Genomic DNA, 22606 nt, shown 5'->3' with positions numbered 1-22606 from the left:
CCCAGGTGCCTCTGACCATCATAGCTTTTAATATAGTGCCTTGAACAAAGTAGACCTCAGTAATTATTAAAATGAATCAAAGCTGTAAAAGCAAATACCCAGCTGTATCTACAGTTTAACTTCTCAGTCTCCTCACATATTTAATGCTCTTAGCTCCTTTTTCTTTCCTTATCCAAATCTCCAGAACTGGGCCCTCATTTCAGAACACTTGGGCTTTTCCTGGAGTGATAGACAATTAGGGGGAATTTCAAATCTTTACATTTCTATGAATTCCTCTACTTCCAACTTTGTAACATAAACTGTATTTGATATCGTGTTGAATGAATAAAAATTACAAAGTGTCTCTGAGCTTCTGGAAATACCTGTGTTTTTAGCTAAGCAGCCCCAGGATGTGCATCAATATTATACCATCTGAGGCATATCTTTGTCAGCTAAATAAATGAGAGAGAAATTGATATGTGATGACTTGTTCTGGTCATAACTCCAGTCCTGAAGTTAATTGGATTTGTTTGTGTCCAGTGTAGTGTCTAGTACAGTCCTCTTGCCTTGACGAGGCCTTCTCTATTACTGTTTGAGACCCAGTAAATGTAGAAAAGGGACAATTTCTTTTAAGTGTCTCTTTTTGCAGAGAAGGGATGTGCTAAGCAGGTAGTGAAAGTGAACGGCTAATTGATCCAACCTGAGGAACTTTATTCCAGAATTGCCTCTGCAGGAGTGCTATTGCATTTTGGGTATGCCATTTCTATGCAGGATTGTCCCGTATATTGCAGGACATTTAATATTCTTGTCCCAACCACTAATGCCATTTAAGCCTTCAAATCATTGTGACAGCCAAAATATGTACCTACATATTTCCAAGTGCCCCTTACACAGCTAATACTACCTGTGGTTGAGAACCACTATCATAGGGAAAATATTTCTGATCCCACTTTTAAAATACCCTATTCTGGCAGTCATCTAGGATATGATTAAACCCTGCTTTTCAGTCCAGTGAGAACTTAACTTGACATAGTTCTTATTCTTAATCTAAGAGTAGGTTTAATAGCTAAAAAAAAGCCAGGGATTACAGTCTCAATGCACATAAAACCCTGTGTTTTCAAATCTCTTTAGCCATTAAGAATTAACTTCTAAGGTTCTGGGCAGTTATTTGAAAAATCATTGGTTTGTGCTGAATTAAAGTAATTCTAGGTTTTAAAGCCTGTAAAACGATTATATAATGTTTATTTTTAAAATGTTAACGTGCATGGGAATGGATCTACAGTGCATTTAATGAGGTTGGATACCTCTGTGAAGAGAGGAGAGTAAGAAGAACATGTAAGCAGCATTGATATTACCTGTTGAATTTAATTTCTTTTAAGAAATCAGAAGTAAAAGTGGCATTATTATGCTTTGATAGAGCTGGGTAGTTGGTACCCAGGTGTTTTGTTTATTCTCTTTAAATATTGGAAAATTTCACAATCTTAATTAATTTTAAAGCTATTGTTTTAGGGCTTTATCTATTACAGATTACCTACAAATTGAAACCAAGTAAAGATTTATAATACCAAAGTTCTAGTTAAGAAACATTTTTAAATTTAGCTTCTTTGCTGTGTATAATCATTCTTTTCTGTTTTCCTTTTATGCAGTCTGTTTCCACTTCCTTTGTGTAGGTTTTCCCCCTTTCTGATATTATCTTCAACTCATATACATAGAAAACGCCTGAAAACAAAACCAAAAAGTTCTTTTTAGCAATGTTTTTAGTTTGGGATAAGTCAGAAATACAGTCGTAAGCATTATGTCCATTTCCTTTGGTAATGTTTAATCATTCTATGAATTTTTCCATATTTGGCCCAGCGTATGGCAAATATTTGTCATCTGTAGAGCCACAGAATGGTTAAAACCAGTTAACTCTGCTTGTGGTAACTTAATATAACTCTTTGAGTTACTTTAAAAATAATTTTCTTCATTATCTTGAAAAATACTATATTTTCTCCTTATTAGAACAGTATTCAGTACTGTTTTCAGTTTCTACATGGGACTTGATTTTGATTATTTTATCATTTAAAATATTTGTAAGGGAGATCCATGTTTTATAGTGTTTTTATACAATGAAATTATGTTCTTACTCTATAACATCTTCAGATTATTTTTACACCCCACTCGACCCAAGAAGCTACTGTCACAGCTGAGGTTATGGAAGAGTTATTAATTTCTCCCTTAAATTTTAGGAGAAAATATGTCAAGTATGTAATACATTACTTTTCTTTTTTAAATTTGATTTGATTACCCTACCAGCTAATTTTTGCTATTAATCTTTTCTTTCTTAGGCAATAAGCAACAAGGACCAGCACAGCATATCGTATACCTTATCTCGGGCCCAGACAGTAGTGGTTGAATATACTCATGACAGCAACACTGATATGTTTCAGGTATTATGACATCTGAATTTTTTTTTTTCCTTAAAACAAAAAAGTTAAAAACCTATTGAGGTGACTTTTCCTGTGTTCAGATTAATGATTAGTATATTTTAACCACATATTTCATTAAAATATATTTTGATTTCTAAATCTCATATATAGAAGTCAGCATAGCATGGTTAAGAAATGAGCTCTGAAGTCAGAATTCCTAGTAAACATTACTTAGCCACTCTATGCCTCAGTTTCCTACTATGAAGTGCAGATAATAGAGCTTCCCTCATAATGACATTTAGGAGGCTTAAATGTGTTAGTACATGTGAAGTGCTCAAAGCTCTGCCAGGTGGCTGGTAAACACTTAGCTATTAATAATAGTAGTTATAATAATAGTTCAGTTAGCTATTATCCCAAAAAAGGAACCAAGAAATATTCTGCACATATTTATGACCTTTTTTGCCACTATTTCCCACCTTCCTCTCGAGGCAACAAAATGTATGGGCAGTCTGTAAACTGTCCATATCATGTATGTGTCAGGCTTGTTTTCCAGCACATATTTGCTCCAAGCTACTACTGATGCAGTAAAAGGTTTTTTTCTCTCATTTTTGTACCAATCCAGTGCTGATTGGTACATTGGTAAACTTGATATATGATAGAACGGTCAAACCGAAAGATGAAAACTAAAATCATGGTCTTCTCCTTTATTTGGTTTTGTAAAGCCCTGGGTTTTTTGGAAACAAATAGGACATTACTAGTACCTGATAATGTTGCTCTTATAATTACTGTCCCAGTGACTTTGCAGTTTTTCTTTATTTACAAGATTGAATGTGGAAAGGCCTGGGATGTCTTTAATTATAACCAGTAACAAAATATTTCTCTGAAGTCACTCACTGCCCTTCTAATAGAATACTGAATTTTCTAGAATAGTGTCTCTGTAGTTAATATTAGAATATGGTTGTATGTTTATGTCTTTCTTGCTTTTCCCAAAAAAATTTAAAATAAATAACACCCTTAATGAAGATGAAGGTTGGGATCTTAATGAGAACCTAACACAAGCTTTAGGATGATTTCCACATTTTTTTTCACTGATAGCCAGTTAAAATGAATGTGCCTAATTAACTTTTTTAAGAATCAAGATGCTATCTAGATGTTTGACCCCAGAATTTTAGTTTTAGATAATACCTTAAATTTATTTGTTTATCCCTTATTTTTTGTCAATAAAGTTACTGAAATCTTGTGAATTCAATGTTACAAAGTTAGGTGGGGGCAAAATTGGGATTAAACCGGGCATTCTGAATTATGGAACAGTGTCTTTACCATCTTATGAAGGTCCTTAAATAAGTTGTGCCATTTTTGGTTTTCTCCTTTTCAAAAAGGAATGGAGAGTTTTTCCCAATATAATAGACATGATGCTCCTTCTACAAGCATTATGTGTATGGAAAATCCAAACATTTCTATATCAAAAAAATGGAGATACATCAGAAACCACCCTGATAAATTAGCCAGTCTTTGAGAAACTGGTTGTATACACATTCTAGGATTGCTTCCAAACTGAACAAGATAATTTATTGTTCAATTCATTAGCTATACAAACTCCAACTCTGCATTGGTGGACACTGTGAAGTTAAATAAAGGAGACATTACAAGTTGATTGTATTCATAGCCTACACTGGTAGTCTAAATGTGAAGCTTCTGATTGGATTGAAGAAGGGTGAGGGAAAGACTTCAATAGTAGTGCCTTTTTATCCGGGCCTTTTTTTTTTTCATTGTTTATTTTCAAGAGAGAGACAGAGAGACAGCACGAGCAAGGGAGGGGCAGAGGGAGAGAGGGAGACACAGAATCCGAAGCAGGCTTCAGGCTCTGAACTGTCAGCACAGAGCTCGATGTGGGGCTTGAACCCACAAACCGTGAGATCATGACCTAGGCTGAAGTTGGACACTTAACCAACTGAGCCACCCAGGTGCCCCTCTCCTTTTTTTTTTTAGTCAAGTTGAGCAGGATTTTGCCAGTCCAGCCAGTAGAAAGGCATTCTGACAAAAGAGATGGCAAAGTACACAGTGTGGTAGATTGACAAGTAAGCCACTTGTAGCTAGAATATACTTTTCGTGTGAATAGCAATGATAAATTAAACTGGATTGGTGGGAAGCAAATTGTGAGGTCAGTTTCTAATTATTATAGAAATAAGAAACTAAGAAGTTTGGATAGCCTGTAAGAGACCATTGGGGTTTTTAATGAGAGTGGGAGATAACATGATAGGGATATATGTTTTTAAAGCTCATAGTAGCAGTTCAAAAGAGAAAGAATTACAAAATTTATCTTAACACACAAAAATTATATTTTGGAATCTGATCATGATCACAGAGGTTTCTTCTCTTTATAAATTCATGAGATTTCTTCCTTCTTACCTGTCTTTACCAATATTGCTTTGTTGTCTTAAATATCCTCCAAGTCCCAGATCAAATATCAACTCTTCTGGAATAATCTCTCCTCCCAAATAAGTGCCATTTCTGAATTTCTTGATTCTAAATATCAATCCTCAATCTATTTCCTGGCCTACATCTTTTGGATCTAAAAGAGCCTTGGGGCGCCTGGGTGGCTCAGTTGGTTGAGCATCCGACTTTGGCTCAGGTCATGATCTTGTGGTTTGTGAGTTCGAGCCCTGCGTAGGGCTGTGTGCTGACAGCTCAGAGCCTGGAGCCTACTCTGCATTCTGTGTCTCCCTCTCTCTCTGCCCCTCCCCCATTCATGCTCTATCTCTCTCTGTCTCAAAAATAAATAAAACATTAAAAAAAAATTTTTTTTAATAAAAAAATAAAAGAGCTTTTATTTTTGGAAATATTTTTAGTTTCAAAAGTCAGAGACCATTTTCTTTGGCTGTTATTATCTTAAAAAGCAGGAAAAGAGACATCCAGTCTTACATTTGTTAACCAACCAATTTCTTTCAAAAACTATCCAAACTAATGACTTACAATTGATGATAGGACAAAAACACTAAAAGTATTTTATCCAAAGGTGTGTAGGTATGAGGAATTCTTGAGGCTCAACTATGCAAAGAATGACTGAAGTGTCATCTTTGTGGAGGGTCAGTGTTTTTTCTCAGTATCCAGTTTCCTCAGTTTTAGATACTACTTTGTAACAAACCCGTGAATGAACTGATCATTTTTAAATGTTTACTTTAAAGCCCTGTGACACTTGTCAGTTCTGTCATCTGTTCCACTGATTTCCTTTTCAACTTTCATCTTTCAAAATGAAAATTAATTTCTTTACTAGCTGGTACTTCTGAAGATGTTTTAATTTGCTGACCCACCCACCAGAACTCTCCTTAGCTGGAAACCTTATCTTTCAGAAATATGGCCAAGAACCAGGAAGAAAATAAAAAAGGACATCTGGCATATAAAATAAAGGCCACACAGGCCATGGGCTGAAATTCCTTTTCTTTGCTCTGTGGAGACTCTTTTAAGATCTCACCAAGAACCTTTTGAAATACTGTTCTTTGAGGTTTAGTTTTTTTGATTTCTCAACCAATATCAGAATAATAGTTAACTGGTTAGAGGTGAGCATGCTGCTAAAGATGAGCATGCCCAACAGTAAGAAATGATAGCTGACAAGCTGACAGAAAACACACAAGAATATCTGTAAAGTATACGTAAGACCTCAAAGCAAACCTGTGTAAGCTCTTAACATTAACATAAGGATCAGCATTCTTGTACACCTTTATAGTACCTGAAGACATCACTGCATTTCAGTTTAATTTAAATGGTATTTATAGTTTAATGTCCTTGAGTCATCATAAAAGATTTACTTGTATGTTCACTACATTCTGGTAAAGAAGGTAGAGTAATACATGGTAGGCATATTTCCATCCAAAGGGGTTAAAATTAAAATTTGCAGCCATCTAAAATCTCAGCCATCCTAAGCTCTGCATTCCCTGAGGGTTTCATATATTCTGGGTGGTAAGTTCCCACTTAATTCTTTCTGTGCTCTAAATGATTATTACATCAGAACAAGTTTGACAGATTAGTTTTTTACGGTGTAGATGCTCTCAGAGTTCAGTATAAGTTTATTAAGCTTTAGAAATTCTAGAAGTTTAATGATTTCATCTTATTATACCTTTCTTGAATGGATTTTCCACTGTATTCCTTTCAATAGGTTTATAGATATTTCTTTTTCCCTTAGATTGGTCGGTCAACTGAAAGTCCAATTGATTTTGTAGTAACTGACACAGTTCCCGGAAGCCAAAGTAATTCTGATACCCAGTCCGTGCAAAGCACTATATCAAGGTTTGCCTGTAGAATCATATGTGAACGGAATCCCCCCTTTACAGCACGGATTTATGCTGCAGGATTTGACTCATCAAAAAACATCTTCCTTGGGGTAAAAAGCTGTTTTCCTAAATGATGTGTTATTTTATCACCACTTCTGTTTCCAATTTACAAATAAATGGAAGTTCACTATTCTTATTGCTACTAGGAGAAGGCTGCCAAATGGAAGACATCAGATGGGCAGATGGATGGTTTGACCACTAATGGCGTTCTTGTTATGCATCCACGCAATGGGTTCACAGAAGACTCCAAGCCTGGAATATGGAGAGAAATATCAGTGTGTGGAAATGTGTTCAGCCTGCGGGAAACCAGATCAGCTCAGCAGAGAGGAAAAATGGTAAGTATTGAGATGTAGTTTCTTACCTAGGTACAGTAAGCTGTACCTAAGGTGAGTTAGACTGAATGTATTACGTATTTACAAAAACTCTTTTTTCTTTTTTTAAGTTTATTTATTTTGAGAGAGAGAAAGCATGAGCAGGGGAGGGGCAGAGAGAAGGAGAGAGAGAATCCTAAGCAGGCTCCATGTTGTCAGTGCAGAGCCCAACACAGGCCTTGACTCTGCAAATTTTGAGATCATGACCTAAGCCGAAATCAAGAGTCAGATGCTTAACCAACTAAGCCACCCAAGGGCCCCTCCAAAAACTCTTAAATCTCTTGCTGACACAAGTCTGACTATAAAACAAGGACTACTAAATATTATACTAGAGGATAATATCTGAATGTTTTAATCAAGACACTTGAAAAATTTATTCTTTCATATCATGTTAATATGTTTTAAAACCTAAGCTTTTCTAAGTTAAATAGCACTGTGATTTTCTACTTGTATCTATATCTCTTCGATCATGACATATATTGGAAATATTAGACTTACTGATGAGCCACATGTTTTAATCATCTGTCGTCTTTACCGTAAGGCTGAAAAGAAATCTGTTCCTGCTCAATATTTTACCTTTGGTTTTCAAGCTTACATTTTTCATGACTACCATTAGAGTTTCTTCTATTTAGTAACAGTCATAGGAAATCTCAATTCTTGAGTAAGGAGCATGTAAGACCAAAACTCTCACATGAGAATTGAAAACACAGTGGTGAATGTGTTTTTTGATTCTTGTTTCCTCTAGGTGGAAATTGAAACCAATCAATTACAAGATGGCTCATTAATTGACCTCTGCGGTGCAACATTGCTGTGGCGTACTGCAGAAGGCCTTTCCCACACTCCTACAGTGAAGCATTTAGAAGCTTTAAGACAGGAAATCAATGCAGCACGACCTCAGTGCCCTGTCGGGTTCAACACACTAGCGTTTCCTAGTATGAAGAGGAAAGATGTTGTTGATGAAAAACAACCATGGGTATATCTAAACTGCGGCCATGTGCATGGCTATCATAACTGGGGAAACAAAGAAGAACGTGATGGAAAAGATCGTGAATGTCCCATGTGTAGGTCTGTTGGTCCCTATGTCCCTCTGTGGCTTGGATGTGAAGCTGGATTTTATGTGGACGCCGGCCCTCCAACCCATGCGTTCAGCCCATGCGGGCATGTGTGTTCAGAAAAGACAACTGCCTATTGGTCCCAGATCCCACTTCCTCATGGTACTCATACTTTTCACGCAGCCTGCCCCTTTTGTGCACATCAGTTGGCTGGTGAACAAGGCTACATCAGACTTATTTTCCAAGGACCTCTAGACTAACAGACAGTTGTCCTCCAGGACTACATTATAAATTTATAAGCTAAGTGAGTTGGGTTTTCCAACCTGTTGTCCATGTCACAGTTTCTCTGCTCTGGTCATTTGCATTAAGATGAAGAATTTTTTTAAACATTTATAATAAATAGCAACAATTTCTGATCAAAAAATCTGGGAAACTCAAGAAAAGAATTTCTGAAAGTACCAGACTTCTGAATTCTGAGTTTTGAAAATCTATTTTGAGGATAAAAAGACATAGTCTAATTTGTTGCCTTCCTTTTAGTGTTTTTGAATCACCCATCCTCAGTGTTGAAAAATTGTTTTATATAACTGAGGGTACTGTTGGTTCAAACTATGTTAGTTTACAGTTTGTTGCAAACATTGTAAAATACAGCAACGTGTATATTAACTTTTTTCTATTTATCTTTATTATAGAAAATATCTTCGAATGTTCTTGATAGAGTAGCATGGTAACGATGGTGTCACACTCTTGGTGTGAATGGTAGTTTAGCGAGTATAGCTCAAGGATTTGCAAGCTTAGAAAGAAGGACAAGAGAGCCTCTCCCCACTCCCCTTCTAAATATGGAATTTGGTAAATTAGAATACTTTGTAAAACCAAATTCATATTAATTACTATTGTGTAAGAGCTGTTTGTTTTTAACCACGTTGAATATAATCAGGAAAGTTCTTTTTCTTAATGTTTCTCTCAAGTGTAGTATATAACGAAAACTTAATGCTAAGAAACATTTTATATGCTCCGTTGAATATGCAATTTAATCTAGATTATCTATTTTTCTCCCATGATAACTAATCTGTTTTTAGTACCAGCAACATTTGGCAAGTTTATTTTTTAGATATAAACTGTGGTTCATCTGTTCACTGTTTCTAGAAAAAAATCATTCTCATGAGAAAAAAGCATAAATTAACAAGGAAGAGAGTGACTTGATTTGCTTTTAGAAAAAGAAATGCGTAACTAATTGATTATTCTGTATGTGGTCTTCCCAGGCATTAAGAAATCTAGAAAGAGATAAAGGGTTGAATGACAACAGTGCCCCCTTTTTTTTTAACCTAGCAGACCAGCCTTAACTGTGTGGGCTTTGAATTCTAAGGAGAGTTGCCACCGTGTGACTCGAGGAAATGTTTGGTTGGCAGATGAGCACCAGTGACAGCCGAGTAGAGGAACATACTTGCACAGTATGTTTATTCTCTAATTCCAATGAGTTCTTTGCTTCAAGAAGCAAGAAAATGTTTCTTCACTCCCTCCCCTCCCCTTTTCATAATGTACCACAAGGGACGCATAGACAGTTGCACTACATCAAACCCTTTGTGACCTTGTAGAAATCAGTACACTTTTAGATTAGACAGGATCTTTTTTTTTTTTTTAATCTTCTGATTTGTGTTCCTTTAGTTTGAAAGTTGTGTAATACTTAATTGACTCTAGCAAATTTTTGTATGTGGTAGTATAGCTTTAATTTATCATAACTATTACTATGCTGTTCTGAATTTTCTTTTAGTTTAAAAAAAAAAAAACCTGTTGCTTAGAAGCCATGAACTATTTTTACTTTAATTGAACTTGTCAGAATTTCCTTGTTTTTAAAAATGATCATTTGGGTTCACTCAGGAAATGCATGTCAGGAAACTTGTATTATAAGTTTACTAGTTGTGATGTATCAGTAACTGCTGTTATCCCCTTTTCAAAGAAATATAATTGATTTTGAAGTTTTCCACATAGTCACATGCTTTGTGACTAATGCAAGGAAATCAAGTCCTGTGTTGTATTTGTTCTAGTCATTTCTATTCAGGCTATATATTGTAGCTAATTTTTATTTGCAATTAATTTATTCAAACTAAGTAAATACTTTTCAAAATAGATACTTGAATTTGTCTCTGTGAGTTCATTATTGCATAACTGAGAATGGGAAACCAGACACAAAAACTTGTGGACAAATCTACCTCTCCCCCACTTCAAAAATACTCACTTTAAATAGGTGAAGAATTTGCATTTAATGTAACACTTTAAATCGCTGGTCCTCTTGGGAAAGCATCTCTTACTTATTAATAAAGGAACTTTGTGTAGTGGTTGAATAATTGAGGCTTTAGTTAAGTCCTGCTAGAGAGTTGGCTCTTTGCAAGTTGAATACTAGACTGTTTACACAGTGCCTCGATGTCCATGAAAGGTCCACGTTCTTCTCAAAGTGCCTGAATTTTCTCCTCCCAGCTATGAAAAGTCTGATTCATTTTCTATCAAATTCAAGTTTTGAAAACTCACGCTATTTAAATCATTAGGTGTTTTTCTGTTCAAGCATTTTGAATATTGGTTCCGTCATTCTGCCTATATCTAATGAAACACTTTTACTTACTCAGTTGTATTAAGGGAATGTCAGTATTCTGGCCAAGGAGAAAAAGTTGCATTTAGGTCTCCCAAAGGTAATCTTTATGGCTTAACTCTTTTATGAAAGTGATCTAATTATCTAAATACTTCCTTAATTTGTGTAGGGAATTTCCTTCATCTAACATGTTAGGGTCATGAAGCAAGAAAGAGTAAATATCCAGAAGGAGGAGTCTTTTACCAGGCTATCTTCCTGAAGCTGTAATTGCTTACTTCCATCATTTAAAAAACATTCTGACACATGCAAAATAGTATAGGGGTAAATAATCATGTAAATAAATATATAATTACATCTAACATGAATACTGCTACTCTACTCCTCCCTCGGGATACCTCAAGAACCATGTGTGATGCATGACCTTCTGACATATAGACTGAGCAAGTGAGTGAGGGCACCAATGAAAATCCATCCATTATTTCTTTAAATTTATAAGATAAATATAATTTTAACACTTTGGCCCCTCATTGTGATGGATCATTTTGTGGTATCCCACCTTAGAGACCACTGGCCAAAAGATGGGTGATCCATTCTTTTGTGTTTATGTTCTAAGCATTAACCCTGTAGCAAATGAGATTATCAAAATGCTGCTTACTGAACTGCATTATTCTTTCTGTCTCCTACTCCCACTTTCAGAAGTAAGTATGCTTTTAGTCCATGCCCTCAAGTTTTATCCACAAATTCTTGCAACAGATATCTGAATATCTACTATGCACCAAGCCTTGTTCTAAACTTTGGGTGATTTAACAAGAAAAAAATCCCTGCCTTCACGGAGCTCATATTTTAGTGGGGAAGATAGAAATGAGTAAGAAAAATAGAAGATACAGCATGATAGTGAAGAGTGTTGAAGGGACAAATAAAGCAGGGAAGGGAGATACAAAATGTTTTATGTGATGTGTGTGGAATGTTTGCAGTATTAAGTAGGAAGGCAAGGGAAAGCCACATCTAGGAGATTATTTGGGCAGAAGAAGTAGCAATTGCAAAAATCTTGAAGTAAAAGTGTGCTTGGAATATTTCTGTAATAGCAAAACACCAGTGTAGCCATATAGTGTGAAAGGCCAAAAAGGAAAAGTGATAGAGATAAGTGGGGTGTGGGGATGAAACTAGATCATGAAGGGCCTCCTGAGGCTTGGCTTTTATTCTCAGTGAGACGGGGGCAACAGGAGGATTTTGAGCAAGGAAGTGACATGATCTGACTTCTATTTTAATAGATGCAAATAGACCAAAGTGATAGTGGGGAGACCAGTTAGACCATCACAGTAACCCTGGAAAGAAATGATGGTGGCATGGATCAAAGTGGTGGCAATGGGGCTGGTCTGAAAAGTGGACAGAATCGATATATTTTGAAGGCAGAGCTGACAATATTTGCTGGCAGATCAAATATGGGTTGTAAAAGAAGAGGAGTCAATGACTCGGCTCATCTAGCCTGAGCAACTAGAAGAATAGAATTACTGTTTGAAGTGGAGATTATGAAAATAAAAGTTTGGGGGGAGGGTGCATTGCTTGTGGAATCAGGAACTTAGCCTTGGACGGACATTAGATGGAGACTCCCTGTTAGACAAGTTATTTGCCAAAGGTAAATTGTCTCTGCTTTTTTAAGGTGCTGTCAAAGTTCTTAAACCATCATGATCAATGTTCTCCATATACACTGTGCTGCCTTAGAAACAAAAAAGTATTTCTCCTGATTAATGGCAAACTTCCTTTCACTGAAATAGAGAGTTGGGACACCTCTCATGTTTCTCTTTGTTTCAGCTGCCTTCTGAGGAAATGAAGTTCTGTTTTCAACTACAGTAACTTCCTTTAGCCAATGTATCCTAATACAGTTTTTCTCCCTTCTCATTCATGTACATCTTTTTCCTTAGGTCTTGCCTTAAAAAAAAAAAAGTCCTATTTTATTGAATCTTAATATGTTGCTGTTTCAAATTCTTTCTGACCGTGGCAAAGCACAAGTTGTGTTTGGTTTTTTAAAATCTTTTTAATATGCAGGTGTTGATGGAAAACAAAGAATTCTTGAACCTCTCTCTAAGTCCAGCTTCCCTTAAAGAAATATGCCTGTATTGGATAATACTGTCAGCAGAAAATGGAGTAAATAAGATAAGAGTTTTCCTAGTAAGTGTTGTAAAGCATCACATCCAAATCCAAACATTCTCTTAAATGATATGATGCGAATGCTGGTGTCTTCAGGCTGACATTAGATTGTAAATTCAGCTATGTATGTTAAACCACAGCGTAAAATAAATTCCTCACAGCTAACATTTGAGTATTTGTTATGTGTCAAGCTCTGTTCTAAATACACAATTTTAAGTATATTAATTAAAGCTCAAAACAGCCCTGTGAGGTAGGAACTCTTGTCTCCTTTTCACAACAAAAACCAGGCACAGCATTATCTAGGAACTTGCCCGAGGTTCATATGGCTCATGAGTGCAAGAGTTGGAATTTGAACCTTGGAAGTCTTGCTCCATACCTGTGTATGCAACTACCATATTTGCTCCTTCCCCCTTTTTCACTGAGTGGGATCTGAAGTCTATGTCTTCCACAGGTTTTAAAAAATGATTTAAGGTAGCAAACCAAAATTGTAACTAAGAAGATTAAACATCAAAATTGTTTAAAAGAATAACAACAAAAAAGGTTTGGTATTATAACAAAAGAAGATAGAACCAGAAGTGGCATGAATAGATTTAATGAAGACCTATAAACTTGCTAAATGTGAGCCACAAATCAATTTAGCACAAAGGTGTTCGCAGGTTAAACATGATTAGTTATAAGATCCATGCAGCTGCCTGGAAGGTAGCAACAAATTCACTGATGCAGAAACTCATGATCATTTCTAGTCCTGCAACCAGAAAAATTCACATCCAGGATGTAGTAGCATTACTTCATATAGGTGGATTCATGAAGTATTTGTCTTTTTGTGACTGGCTTGTTCCACTTAACATAATGTCCTCGAGGTTCATCCATATTAATGCCTATTGCAAAATTTCCTTTTTTAAGGCTGAATTGTATTCCAGAGTATGTATATACTATTTTTTCTTTATTAATTCACCTGTTGGGCATTTGGATTGTTTCCATGCCTTGGCTCCGAGGGGATAGTGCCACAGTGGACACGAGAGTGCTAATTATTTGTTCAAGACCCTCATTTCAATTCTCTTGGGTAACTACCCAGAAATGAATGGGATGGCTGGATAATATGATAGTTATATTTTTAATTTCTTGAGGAATTAAAAAAAATTTTTTTTTGTTTTCGTAGGGGCTGCACCATTTTGCATTCCCACCAGTACTGTGCAAGGGTTCCAATTGCTCTACATCCTTGCCAACACTTTGTTGTCTTTTGTATTTTGAAAATAGTCAACCTGACATGTGAAATGACATCTCATTGTGGTTTTGATTTGCATTCCCTGATGATTAGTGACATTGAGCATTTTTCATATACTTGTTGGCCATTTGTATATCTTCAAAGAACTAGATATTCGAGTCCTTAGCCCATTTTTTAATTGAGTTACTAGGGTGTTTTACTATTGAGTTCTAAGAGTTTCTTATATATTTTGGAAATTAAGTCCTTATCGGATATGGTTTGCAAATAAACTCTCTTATTCCACAGGTTGTCTTTTCGTTTTGTTGTTTACTTTGCTGTGCAAAAGCTTTTGAGTCCCACTTGTTGATTTTTGCTTTTGTTGCCTGTGCTTTTGGTGTCCTGTCTGCTGCTTCCCCACGTTAACACACTGAAGGAATTCTTTCCCGAGCGGATGAGCTATCATGGCCTGTCAGAAACTATTTCTTAGGTAATTGTAGGAAACTGTTAGAACTCTGAACCATTAAGCTACCAAAACACTCTGTAAGTAGGAGCATTAACAAAAGCAGTCAAAAGAATGAAGTTTGCGAAGCTATTTGATCAGAAAATGTGTCGTTATTGGCTGAAAAGATAAAAATGGAAGACATGGAGACATTGCCAAAAGTGACAATAAGTAGGTGACTTGGCAACAAGAAGAAGCCCATAGATGATGCCAGAAGAGAACAAAAAAAGATTCTCCTGGAGAAAAGAGAAGGAATATCGACCATAGCCTCAAAGCATGTCATCCAGACTTGAAAGCCTATCATCGGTCCAAAAGGCACAAAAAGCAATCCAAGATTGAAAGGGAAAACTAAAGTCTGTCTGCCTTGGAATTTCCTGAAGTTCTACTGTATCTTATTACTGTGTAGCTGTTAATAAAAATATAGAATATGAAACTAGAAGAGATCTTGGCAATCAAGTTACAGTTGAGAAACCAAAGCCTAATCAGACAAAGTGGCTACCGACTGATAAATCTGGTACTAGAACTTCTGTTTCCTATGTCCATCCTAACACAGGAACTTGAGTCACCAGGATTTGGTTAAATTCCCGAGTTTTGTTTGTTGAAGCAGAGACAACTATGTTGCACTTTAATTGTTTTTATTTTTAAATTAAAGGTGCCAATAGAGTCAAAAACATCAACTCATTGTGATATAAACAGTGATTCCCAATTTTAGAGGATAGTCTGTTTCAGAAATCTTTCAACTAAAAGGCTGCCTGCTTTGTAAATGAAACACAAGAATAGGAAGTGAAAACCAAAGCCTTGTGCAGTACTTTCACTAATACCCCTTAGTACTCTACTTGAATCATTCAGCCAACATGAGTGTTCACTCAAATGACAAGGCTCTTATTTTACCTTTTCTGTGTATTGTGAAGTAAGCACAATTGTTTTGCATACCACACCTCTGCAAGAATGCAACACATTCAGATACTCCTCGCTTTCAATTGGCTTGTCACATGACCTTTGGAAAAGGAGTTATTTGAAATGGTGATTGTAATGTTTCATTAAAATGTTAAAATTACTATATTGCCAGGCAACTCAAGATCTTTTTTTTATCCATGATATAATCGAATAATAATAGCAACCCAAACCCTAAGTGTCCATAAAGTTGTCCAAAGCCTGACTCAGGAGGGACAGATCCCTACGTGGAGAGACAGTAGTTGAATTGGGCTAGCTGTACAAGGAATAAAGAAGGAATTTCCCACAAAATGACTATCTAAGGTCTACAGTAGGTAAGAGCTCCCAAAGCTGGGCTGGGCTGGGCTGGGCTGGGCTCAGGTGCACGTGCAGAGGTATAGCGGGAGGAATTTCCCACTGTGGGTCTTGGTAACATGTTAGGATCCCTAAAGTAATTACTTCCAAAGTTGAGTGTAAACAGGGATTGGGGATAGGTAGGGAATGACAGGAGTGCCTGGGTGCCCAGTCGGTTAAGCATCTGGCTCTTGGTCTCAGCTCAGCTCATGATTTTACAGTTTGTGGGATCAAGCCCCACATAGGGGTCTGTGCTGTCAGCGCAGAGCCCACTTGGGATTCTCTCTCTCTGCCCCTCCCCTACTCACCATCTCTTTAAAAGAATTTTTAAGAAAAGGATAGGGGATGACAGAATTTGTTGTGCCCCCCCCAAACCATAATTATCCATACATCCAGGTGTGGAAATTATAGGAAGGAATCATAACATCAAAAGATTGGCAGTTTCTTAGAGCTCTCTGTCTCTCTCTCTGTCTCTCTGTCTCTCTCTCTCTCTCACACACACACACACCCCAAACAGCCGCTTCCAATTTTAGAATATAGCTTCTCAAGGTGACTTTTTCAAAGAACCAGTGTTCACCTGAGTGTGTAAATTCTAACACATTCGTTAGTGTAATTTCTATATTAGCCACACTGCATGAAGGCAAATGTTGATTTTACTCAGAACTCAGCGACAGCAGGAATCCCTGAACGAGGTGTTGGTATCCAGTCACAGAGGTAACGAATAGAACTATGAAATGAAGCCGTGATGTGATGCTATGAAAGTCAAAGATACTGCTCTGGAGACGTGGCCTTTTGCAGAGAAGCACTAAAAGAACGTTTACCACTTTGGCATGTGCTATTGGAGTTTAAAAGTTTGAGAGTTTACAACCCAGAGTTTGTTTAAAAGTGCTTTCATGGTTTCATTATTCTACTGACTTCAAATATGGCCATATTTATTTACCAAAGTGTTTTAATTCCTTTAGAAATACAAAAAGACCATTGAAAATATCTGGGTGGAATTTCACAAACACAAGGAATTCTTCAGACAAGGCTTGAGTCCAAACCTTAATCCAGTCTGGCCTCAGATACTAGTCCTTAGATGTTTTTTTTATCAGAGCAGGTAACAATGAGCAGTTATTCACTGTAAATAAACTAGAGACTCAGTGAGGGGAGTTCGAAAATACTGAGATAAGAAGTCCCCCTTTGGAGAGGATCCAATTATACTGAATTTCCTGTAATTTTGTAACATGCTTTTATGTTTAACTCCTTTGCTGTATTGCAGTTAGGAATCTCATTACCTGCTAACCCATGGGAATAAGATAATCCAACTCTTTGGCATCAATAAACTAATACTCATTCTACTTCGCCTTAGTCCCATAGGACTTTGGTGCTGGTCCTTTGTGTGGAATTAGACTTGTCAGAGCAGATGGCCCCAGATTAGTAGATGTATGGCCTCTTCATTTGGAGAGCTCAGAAGCCTCTTCGGAATGTAACAAAACCAAAGAATCTTAAAGAAGTTATAAAATTATCTTCAGTTTAAGTGTTTTGTTTTGTTTTTTTTTTTAATCAGTGGCTGATGAAAAGGATGTTCTAAGTTATTCATAGCTGAAATGCTTCTGAAAGGGTCTGGTTTGAGGGGCAGAGTTCAGGGCAGTGATGCAACTTGAGAAATCCCCTAACAGGTTCCAAGAAGCCACCCCTATGAGCCTGTATCAGAATTTAGTTCTATGTTGATTTGTGACAACAGTGTGAACATGTTTTCGATCTGCATGGGCTTATTATGCTGGGAATTTGAATAGTGGATCTTAACCTTTTTATGTATTTCTTCATTATGATGGATTAAGCCTGCTTACCCGTGAAATATACTACAAAATGGGAGAGACACGAATGAAAGAATTGATACAACATGTAGTAGTTTGAATTTTTACTCTGAGAATATTACATTAACTGTATAGTGATAATATACCATTATCATTGTTCATAACAGCTGACATTTTGATGAGCTACCAGTTAACCTTCTGGATTCTGAAATAAATACCCTTGGTCTGATTCACAAGTATACCTGTAACCACCAGGACCCAGCATCCGCTAGAGATGATTTACATGGCAACGAGTGAGAACACTTCCAGGAAATCTAGTTAGTGACTTTGCTTTTTTTTTACAGTTTCTCCTTATGTGGAAAGGTGATAGAAGTCTTTATTTGGAGAACTAGGTATGATGAAACAAAATGGAATCTTATGCACTGACATCAACTTCCTGGCTGGCAAAAACACAGTGACTTTTAAGACCCTCCTTCATTTGCTTCAATTTGCATGGCTTATTTCCAGCTAACACAGCATTTCTAAAATGCCAGCATTTATTTTTTGTTTTGTGGTATCGTGTCTAAGCCAACTCAACTGATCTGGATGCCAATGAGGTAATGAATGCCATGTTTTCCGGGAATTCCAGGAGATCAGTTCTCTAAATGAATTGGAGATAGTGGATTTGGCTTATTAATAATTCTAAAATTTGATCCCTTTCTGGACCAAATATCTTCTCATGGAGAAAAGCCATTTTATGACCAGCAAACTTGTATCAGGGGCTAATATATATAGATCTTCCTCGACTTACAATGGAGTTGCATTCCAATAAACCCATTTTAAGCTGGAAATGCATTTAATACACCTAGCCTGCTGAACATCATAGCTTAGCCTAGACTACCTTAAATGTGCTCAGAACACTTACATCAGTCTACAGTTGGGCAGAATCATCTAACAAAGCCTATTGTATAATAAAGTATCCCATATCACATAATTTATTGAATACTGTACTGAACGTGAAAAACAGATGGTTGTATGGGTACAGAGTGACTGTAAGTGTATCGGCGGTTTACCCTCCTGATCGCATGGCTGACTAGGTAGGAACTGTGGCTTGATGCCGCTACCCGGCATCGCGAGAGAGGATCGAACTGCCTATCGCTAGCCTGGGAAAAGATCCAAACTTAAAATTTAAAATACAGTTTCTACTGAATGTGTGTCGCTTTCGACCTATCATAAAATCAAAATGTTAAGTCAGACCATTTTAAGTTAGGGGCCATCGGGAATAACTGAATCAGAGTATAAGTAGTGCAATGCATCATGATCAATATGATTACAAAAACAGCTCAGGGCGAAATTCTTTTTAGTGTCTTAAGTCTTAATGTGGCTTGGAGTTGGATGACCTAGACTGAAACTATTTCTCTGACTTCATTCTGCTTTTTTTTTTTTAAGTTTATTTATTTTTGACAGAGACAGAGAGTGACAGAGCATGAGTGGGGGAGGAGCAGAGAAAGGGAGACACAGAATCTGAAGCAGGGTCCAGGCTCCGAGCTATCAGCACAGAGCCCAATGTGGGGCTCAAACTCACCGACCGCGAGATCATGACCCGAGCCAAAGTCAGATGCCTTCTTAAAGGCTAGGGGGCCTTTGGTAATAGAATAAGGGGCTCCCTCTTGAAAGGAGGTCTATAAGAAAGTAAAATACTCACAGGAGAAAAAAGTTTGATCCCTCATAAAACCGGAGATTGTGACAAATAAGAGGATGCCTTGCATATAGTCAGCATTCAGTTAAATATTCTTTGAATATTTGAACAGAAGTGGACCCTTCATCCTTCATGAATGATAAAGAGCTATTTTTAATTTTCCAGCAACCTTGAGGTCACAAGATAGGAGAGAGGAACTCCACTCCTGAACAGAGTAGGAAAGTAATAAGGATCTTTGCTGACAGTTCTGATACACCTTTTCTCTCTCCTCGTCCTGTGGGATTCCTGGGGAAGCCTCAGAGAAGGAAGCCTGTTGACAACTTAATTGGAAAGCAAGAGCAGATCTTAATTTGATCTTTTTCTCTGCATAAGCATCACAATTTAAAGAGATTTGTTAAACTTTAGTGATTAAGGAAAAAAACATTAAATAATGTCTGAAAAGAGAGATTCTTTCTTTTCACTCACCATGAGAATTGTTTCATTGAATATCTCTTAATTGCCTGACTAGTCAGATGTGTTTAGCCACTGGGAAAGGGAAACATGTATAGAATACCAAATGCCTACTTTGGGTTCATGTATTCACTAAAAATACATTGACTATCTAGTAAGTGAGAAACACTGGGATACAAAGATAAGTGAAAAGACATGGTCCTTACCCTCACAATGTTGAAAATCTAGTAAAAGGAAATGGGTAAATAAGCAATTACAATATGATGTGTAAGTGCTATGACAGAAATAAAGGTGTCAATCTTTGTGATTGGTAGAGAGCAGCACATAGGAGGAGCACTGAACCAAACTTGGGAGGTCAAAGAAGACTCTCTAGATGAAAGTGATATCAATCAGGGACCTGAAAGGAGGGAAGGGTAGTCAAGGATGAGGGAGAGTGGCAGGTTAGGGCAGCAGGAGTAGGATTCCCAGCAGAGGGAACAGCTCTGCTTGTGCAGAGGCTCAGCACCAATACAGAGTAGCAGATATTTTGAGGAACTGAAGTTGAATGTGGGCTGAGTGGAAAATAAAAGGAGGGGAACAGCAAGAGAAGAGGCCAAAGACACAGGCTGGAGCCATATCAGACAGCTTTTGTAAGAAAAACCGAGGTGTTGGACTTTATCCTAAAGGCCACTGGGAATCAGGGAATGCCAAGATCAGATCTGCACTTTTGAAACATCACTCAGCCATACCGTGGAGAATGGGTGTACAAGACTGGAGGCAGAGTGAAAGTTTTAGAATAGCCGATGTGAGAGATGGTGAGGAACTGCGTGAGGGAAGTAGCTGTGAGAATGGAGAGAAGTGGATGGATCTGAAACATATTTAAGAGTAAACTTGGCAAGACTTTATGATTGATTAAAGAGGACCCATGACTGTCTTGGGCAACAAGATGGATGGTTGTTCATTTACCATATTGGAATAACAGAAGAGCAGGTTTAGGGATGGGGGATGAATGTAGTTTGAGATCCCTATAAGAGATCCATGATGCTATTCTGTTGGTTGTTGAATGCAGGACTCTGAAGCCCCAAAATGAGATCCACCTTGGAGATAGTAATGAAGATTTGGGGATCACCAGCCTGAGTCCTATAAGTGAATGAAACTTCCTAGGAAGCTATGACCTGGACAGAAAGATTAACCTTTAAGGGGTAGGGTAAAAGTAAGGAAACACATAACAAAGACTGAGAAAGAGATGTCAGAAGGAAAAAAGACAAAGCCAGAAGAAATGAATGATATGGAAGGCAAGAGAATGCATTAAGGAGAAGTGTCCACAGAGTCACATTACTAAGGAGCAAAGTAAGTAGGGGACTGAGAAATAGCCATTGGATTTGGCCATAAGGAAGGTGTTGGAGACCTTGAAAACAGCATTTTCATGGAGTGGTGGGAGCAGAAACCATGCCCTGGAGGTTTGAGAAGATCCTGAGGGGTGAAGAAGTGGAGACCTAGTAAAGTCAAGTAGTTTGGCTAAGGAGGGAAGGAGTTGGGAAGGGAGAGAGAAAGGAGAGATGTAAAGGAAGGGAGTAGAGGGGGAAGACAGAGGGAAGATGAGAAAACTGGACAGGGATGTAAGGTTGAAGGAAAGTTTTTGTATGTTTATTTTGCAGATGAGAACTACTTGAGGTACTTGAAAACTGAAAGGAAGGAGCCAGTGGAATAGGGGAGGAAGACGATGGAGAGAGGGTAGTTCCTGAGTGGGATGGAAGAGGTTGGATCCCTAGCACAGGGGAGGAATTAGCCTTCAGAAGCTAATTTCATTGTAACTAGAGGAAAGGCGGGGGGGGGAATGGGCATAGATATGAGTAATCTTGGAGGGGGAGGATTGAGGGGGGAAGTTCCTATCTAATGGTTTTTTGTATTTTCTCTCTGAAATAAGCAGAGGTCAACTATTCATTTCAAGCAATTGAAAGGGAAATGGAAGAAGGAAGAGAGAAAAGTTCGAGGAGCATGAAGGAGGTTTGAAGTGGCTACTGGAAAGAATTGGAGACACCGCTAAGCAGCACTGAGGGCCCAGGTGAGGTTGGAGAATGTACTAGATATAGGCGGTGATCTGCTTAGTCATGTAATTTGACCACCAGCATTTAGAGCCCCCAGTATTGGTATGGGGAGGAAGTTACAATGATCCAACTTTGCTTTATTAGTTATATTTGGTTGCAAGAAAAGTCCAAATAACAGTAAATGTGAAAAAGGTTGATTGCTCTCTTACGTAAACTCCAAGTAGAATAGGGCCAAGGTGTCAAGAATCAAGAGTCTTTCTAGCTCCTTGTTTACTGTCCTCAGGATTTGTCTTCCACATCCTGGTCTAGCAGTTTCCCCAACCCCATCATTTTTGTTCGCATTCTATTCAGCAGAAGGAAGGAAGGATCAGGAGAAGACCATGTGCTATTAATACTTAAATCCATTGACCATAGAACATGGAACATCTAGTGCAAGGAATGCTGGCAAGTAGTCTTTTTTGTGTTTTTTTAACCTGTTTTTTTTTTTAGTTTATTTATTTTGAGACACAGAGAGAGTGCCAGTGGGAGAGGGTCAGGAAAAGAGAGAGAGAGAGAGAGAGAGAGAATCCCAAGCAGGCTCTGTACTGTCAGAGCAGAGCCTGACACAGGGCTCAAACTCACAAACTGCAAGATCGTGACCTGAGCCAAAGTTGGATGCTTAACCAACTGAGCCACCCAGGCATCCCAATGGCAAATAGTCTTTATTATGGATGGCTCTGTGCCCAGTTTATATTTTAAATTAAAAGCTTGAGCCCAGACCATAGGAGATACTAATAGGGTTTATCAAGGTAGGTA

At 37.5% G+C, this 22606-nt stretch overlaps 1 protein-coding gene across 5 annotated transcripts in view; it reads left to right on the top strand.

Moving 5' to 3' along the window:
* PELI1 (pellino E3 ubiquitin protein ligase 1) overlaps window positions 1–21762 on the top strand; it is a 68455-nt gene extending 46693 nt beyond the window's left edge. Inside the window, exons 4-11 of one of the 5 annotated variants that reach the window (XR_006215762.1) lie at window positions 2307–2408; window positions 6568–6765; window positions 6862–7050; window positions 7832–8151; window positions 9468–9586; window positions 18001–18252; window positions 20833–21113; window positions 21694–21762. Coding sequence is in view for 3 of the 5 variants with exons in the window: in XM_042981531.1 (XP_042837465.1) it covers window positions 2307–2408; window positions 6568–6765; window positions 6862–7050; window positions 7832–8398 (1056 nt within the window). In the remaining 2 variants the exon portion in view is untranslated. Of the gene's footprint in view, window positions 1–2306; window positions 2409–6567; window positions 6766–6861; window positions 7051–7831; window positions 9315–9467; window positions 11058–18000; window positions 18253–20832; window positions 21114–21693 lie in introns of those variants that run through there. The other 4 variants (XR_006215763.1, XM_042981532.1, XM_042981531.1 and 1 more) reach the window with 4 other exon arrangements.
* The last annotated feature ends 844 nt before the right edge of the window (window positions 21763–22606 follow it).

This window comes from Panthera tigris, chromosome A3, assembly GCF_018350195.1.
Source record: "Panthera tigris isolate Pti1 chromosome A3, P.tigris_Pti1_mat1.1, whole genome shotgun sequence".
In the NCBI taxonomy this organism is placed as follows: Eukaryota; Metazoa; Chordata; class Mammalia; order Carnivora; family Felidae; genus Panthera; species Panthera tigris.
The sequence above is the reverse complement of the archived record's forward strand: the minus strand, read 5'-3'. Positions and strand labels throughout refer to the sequence as shown.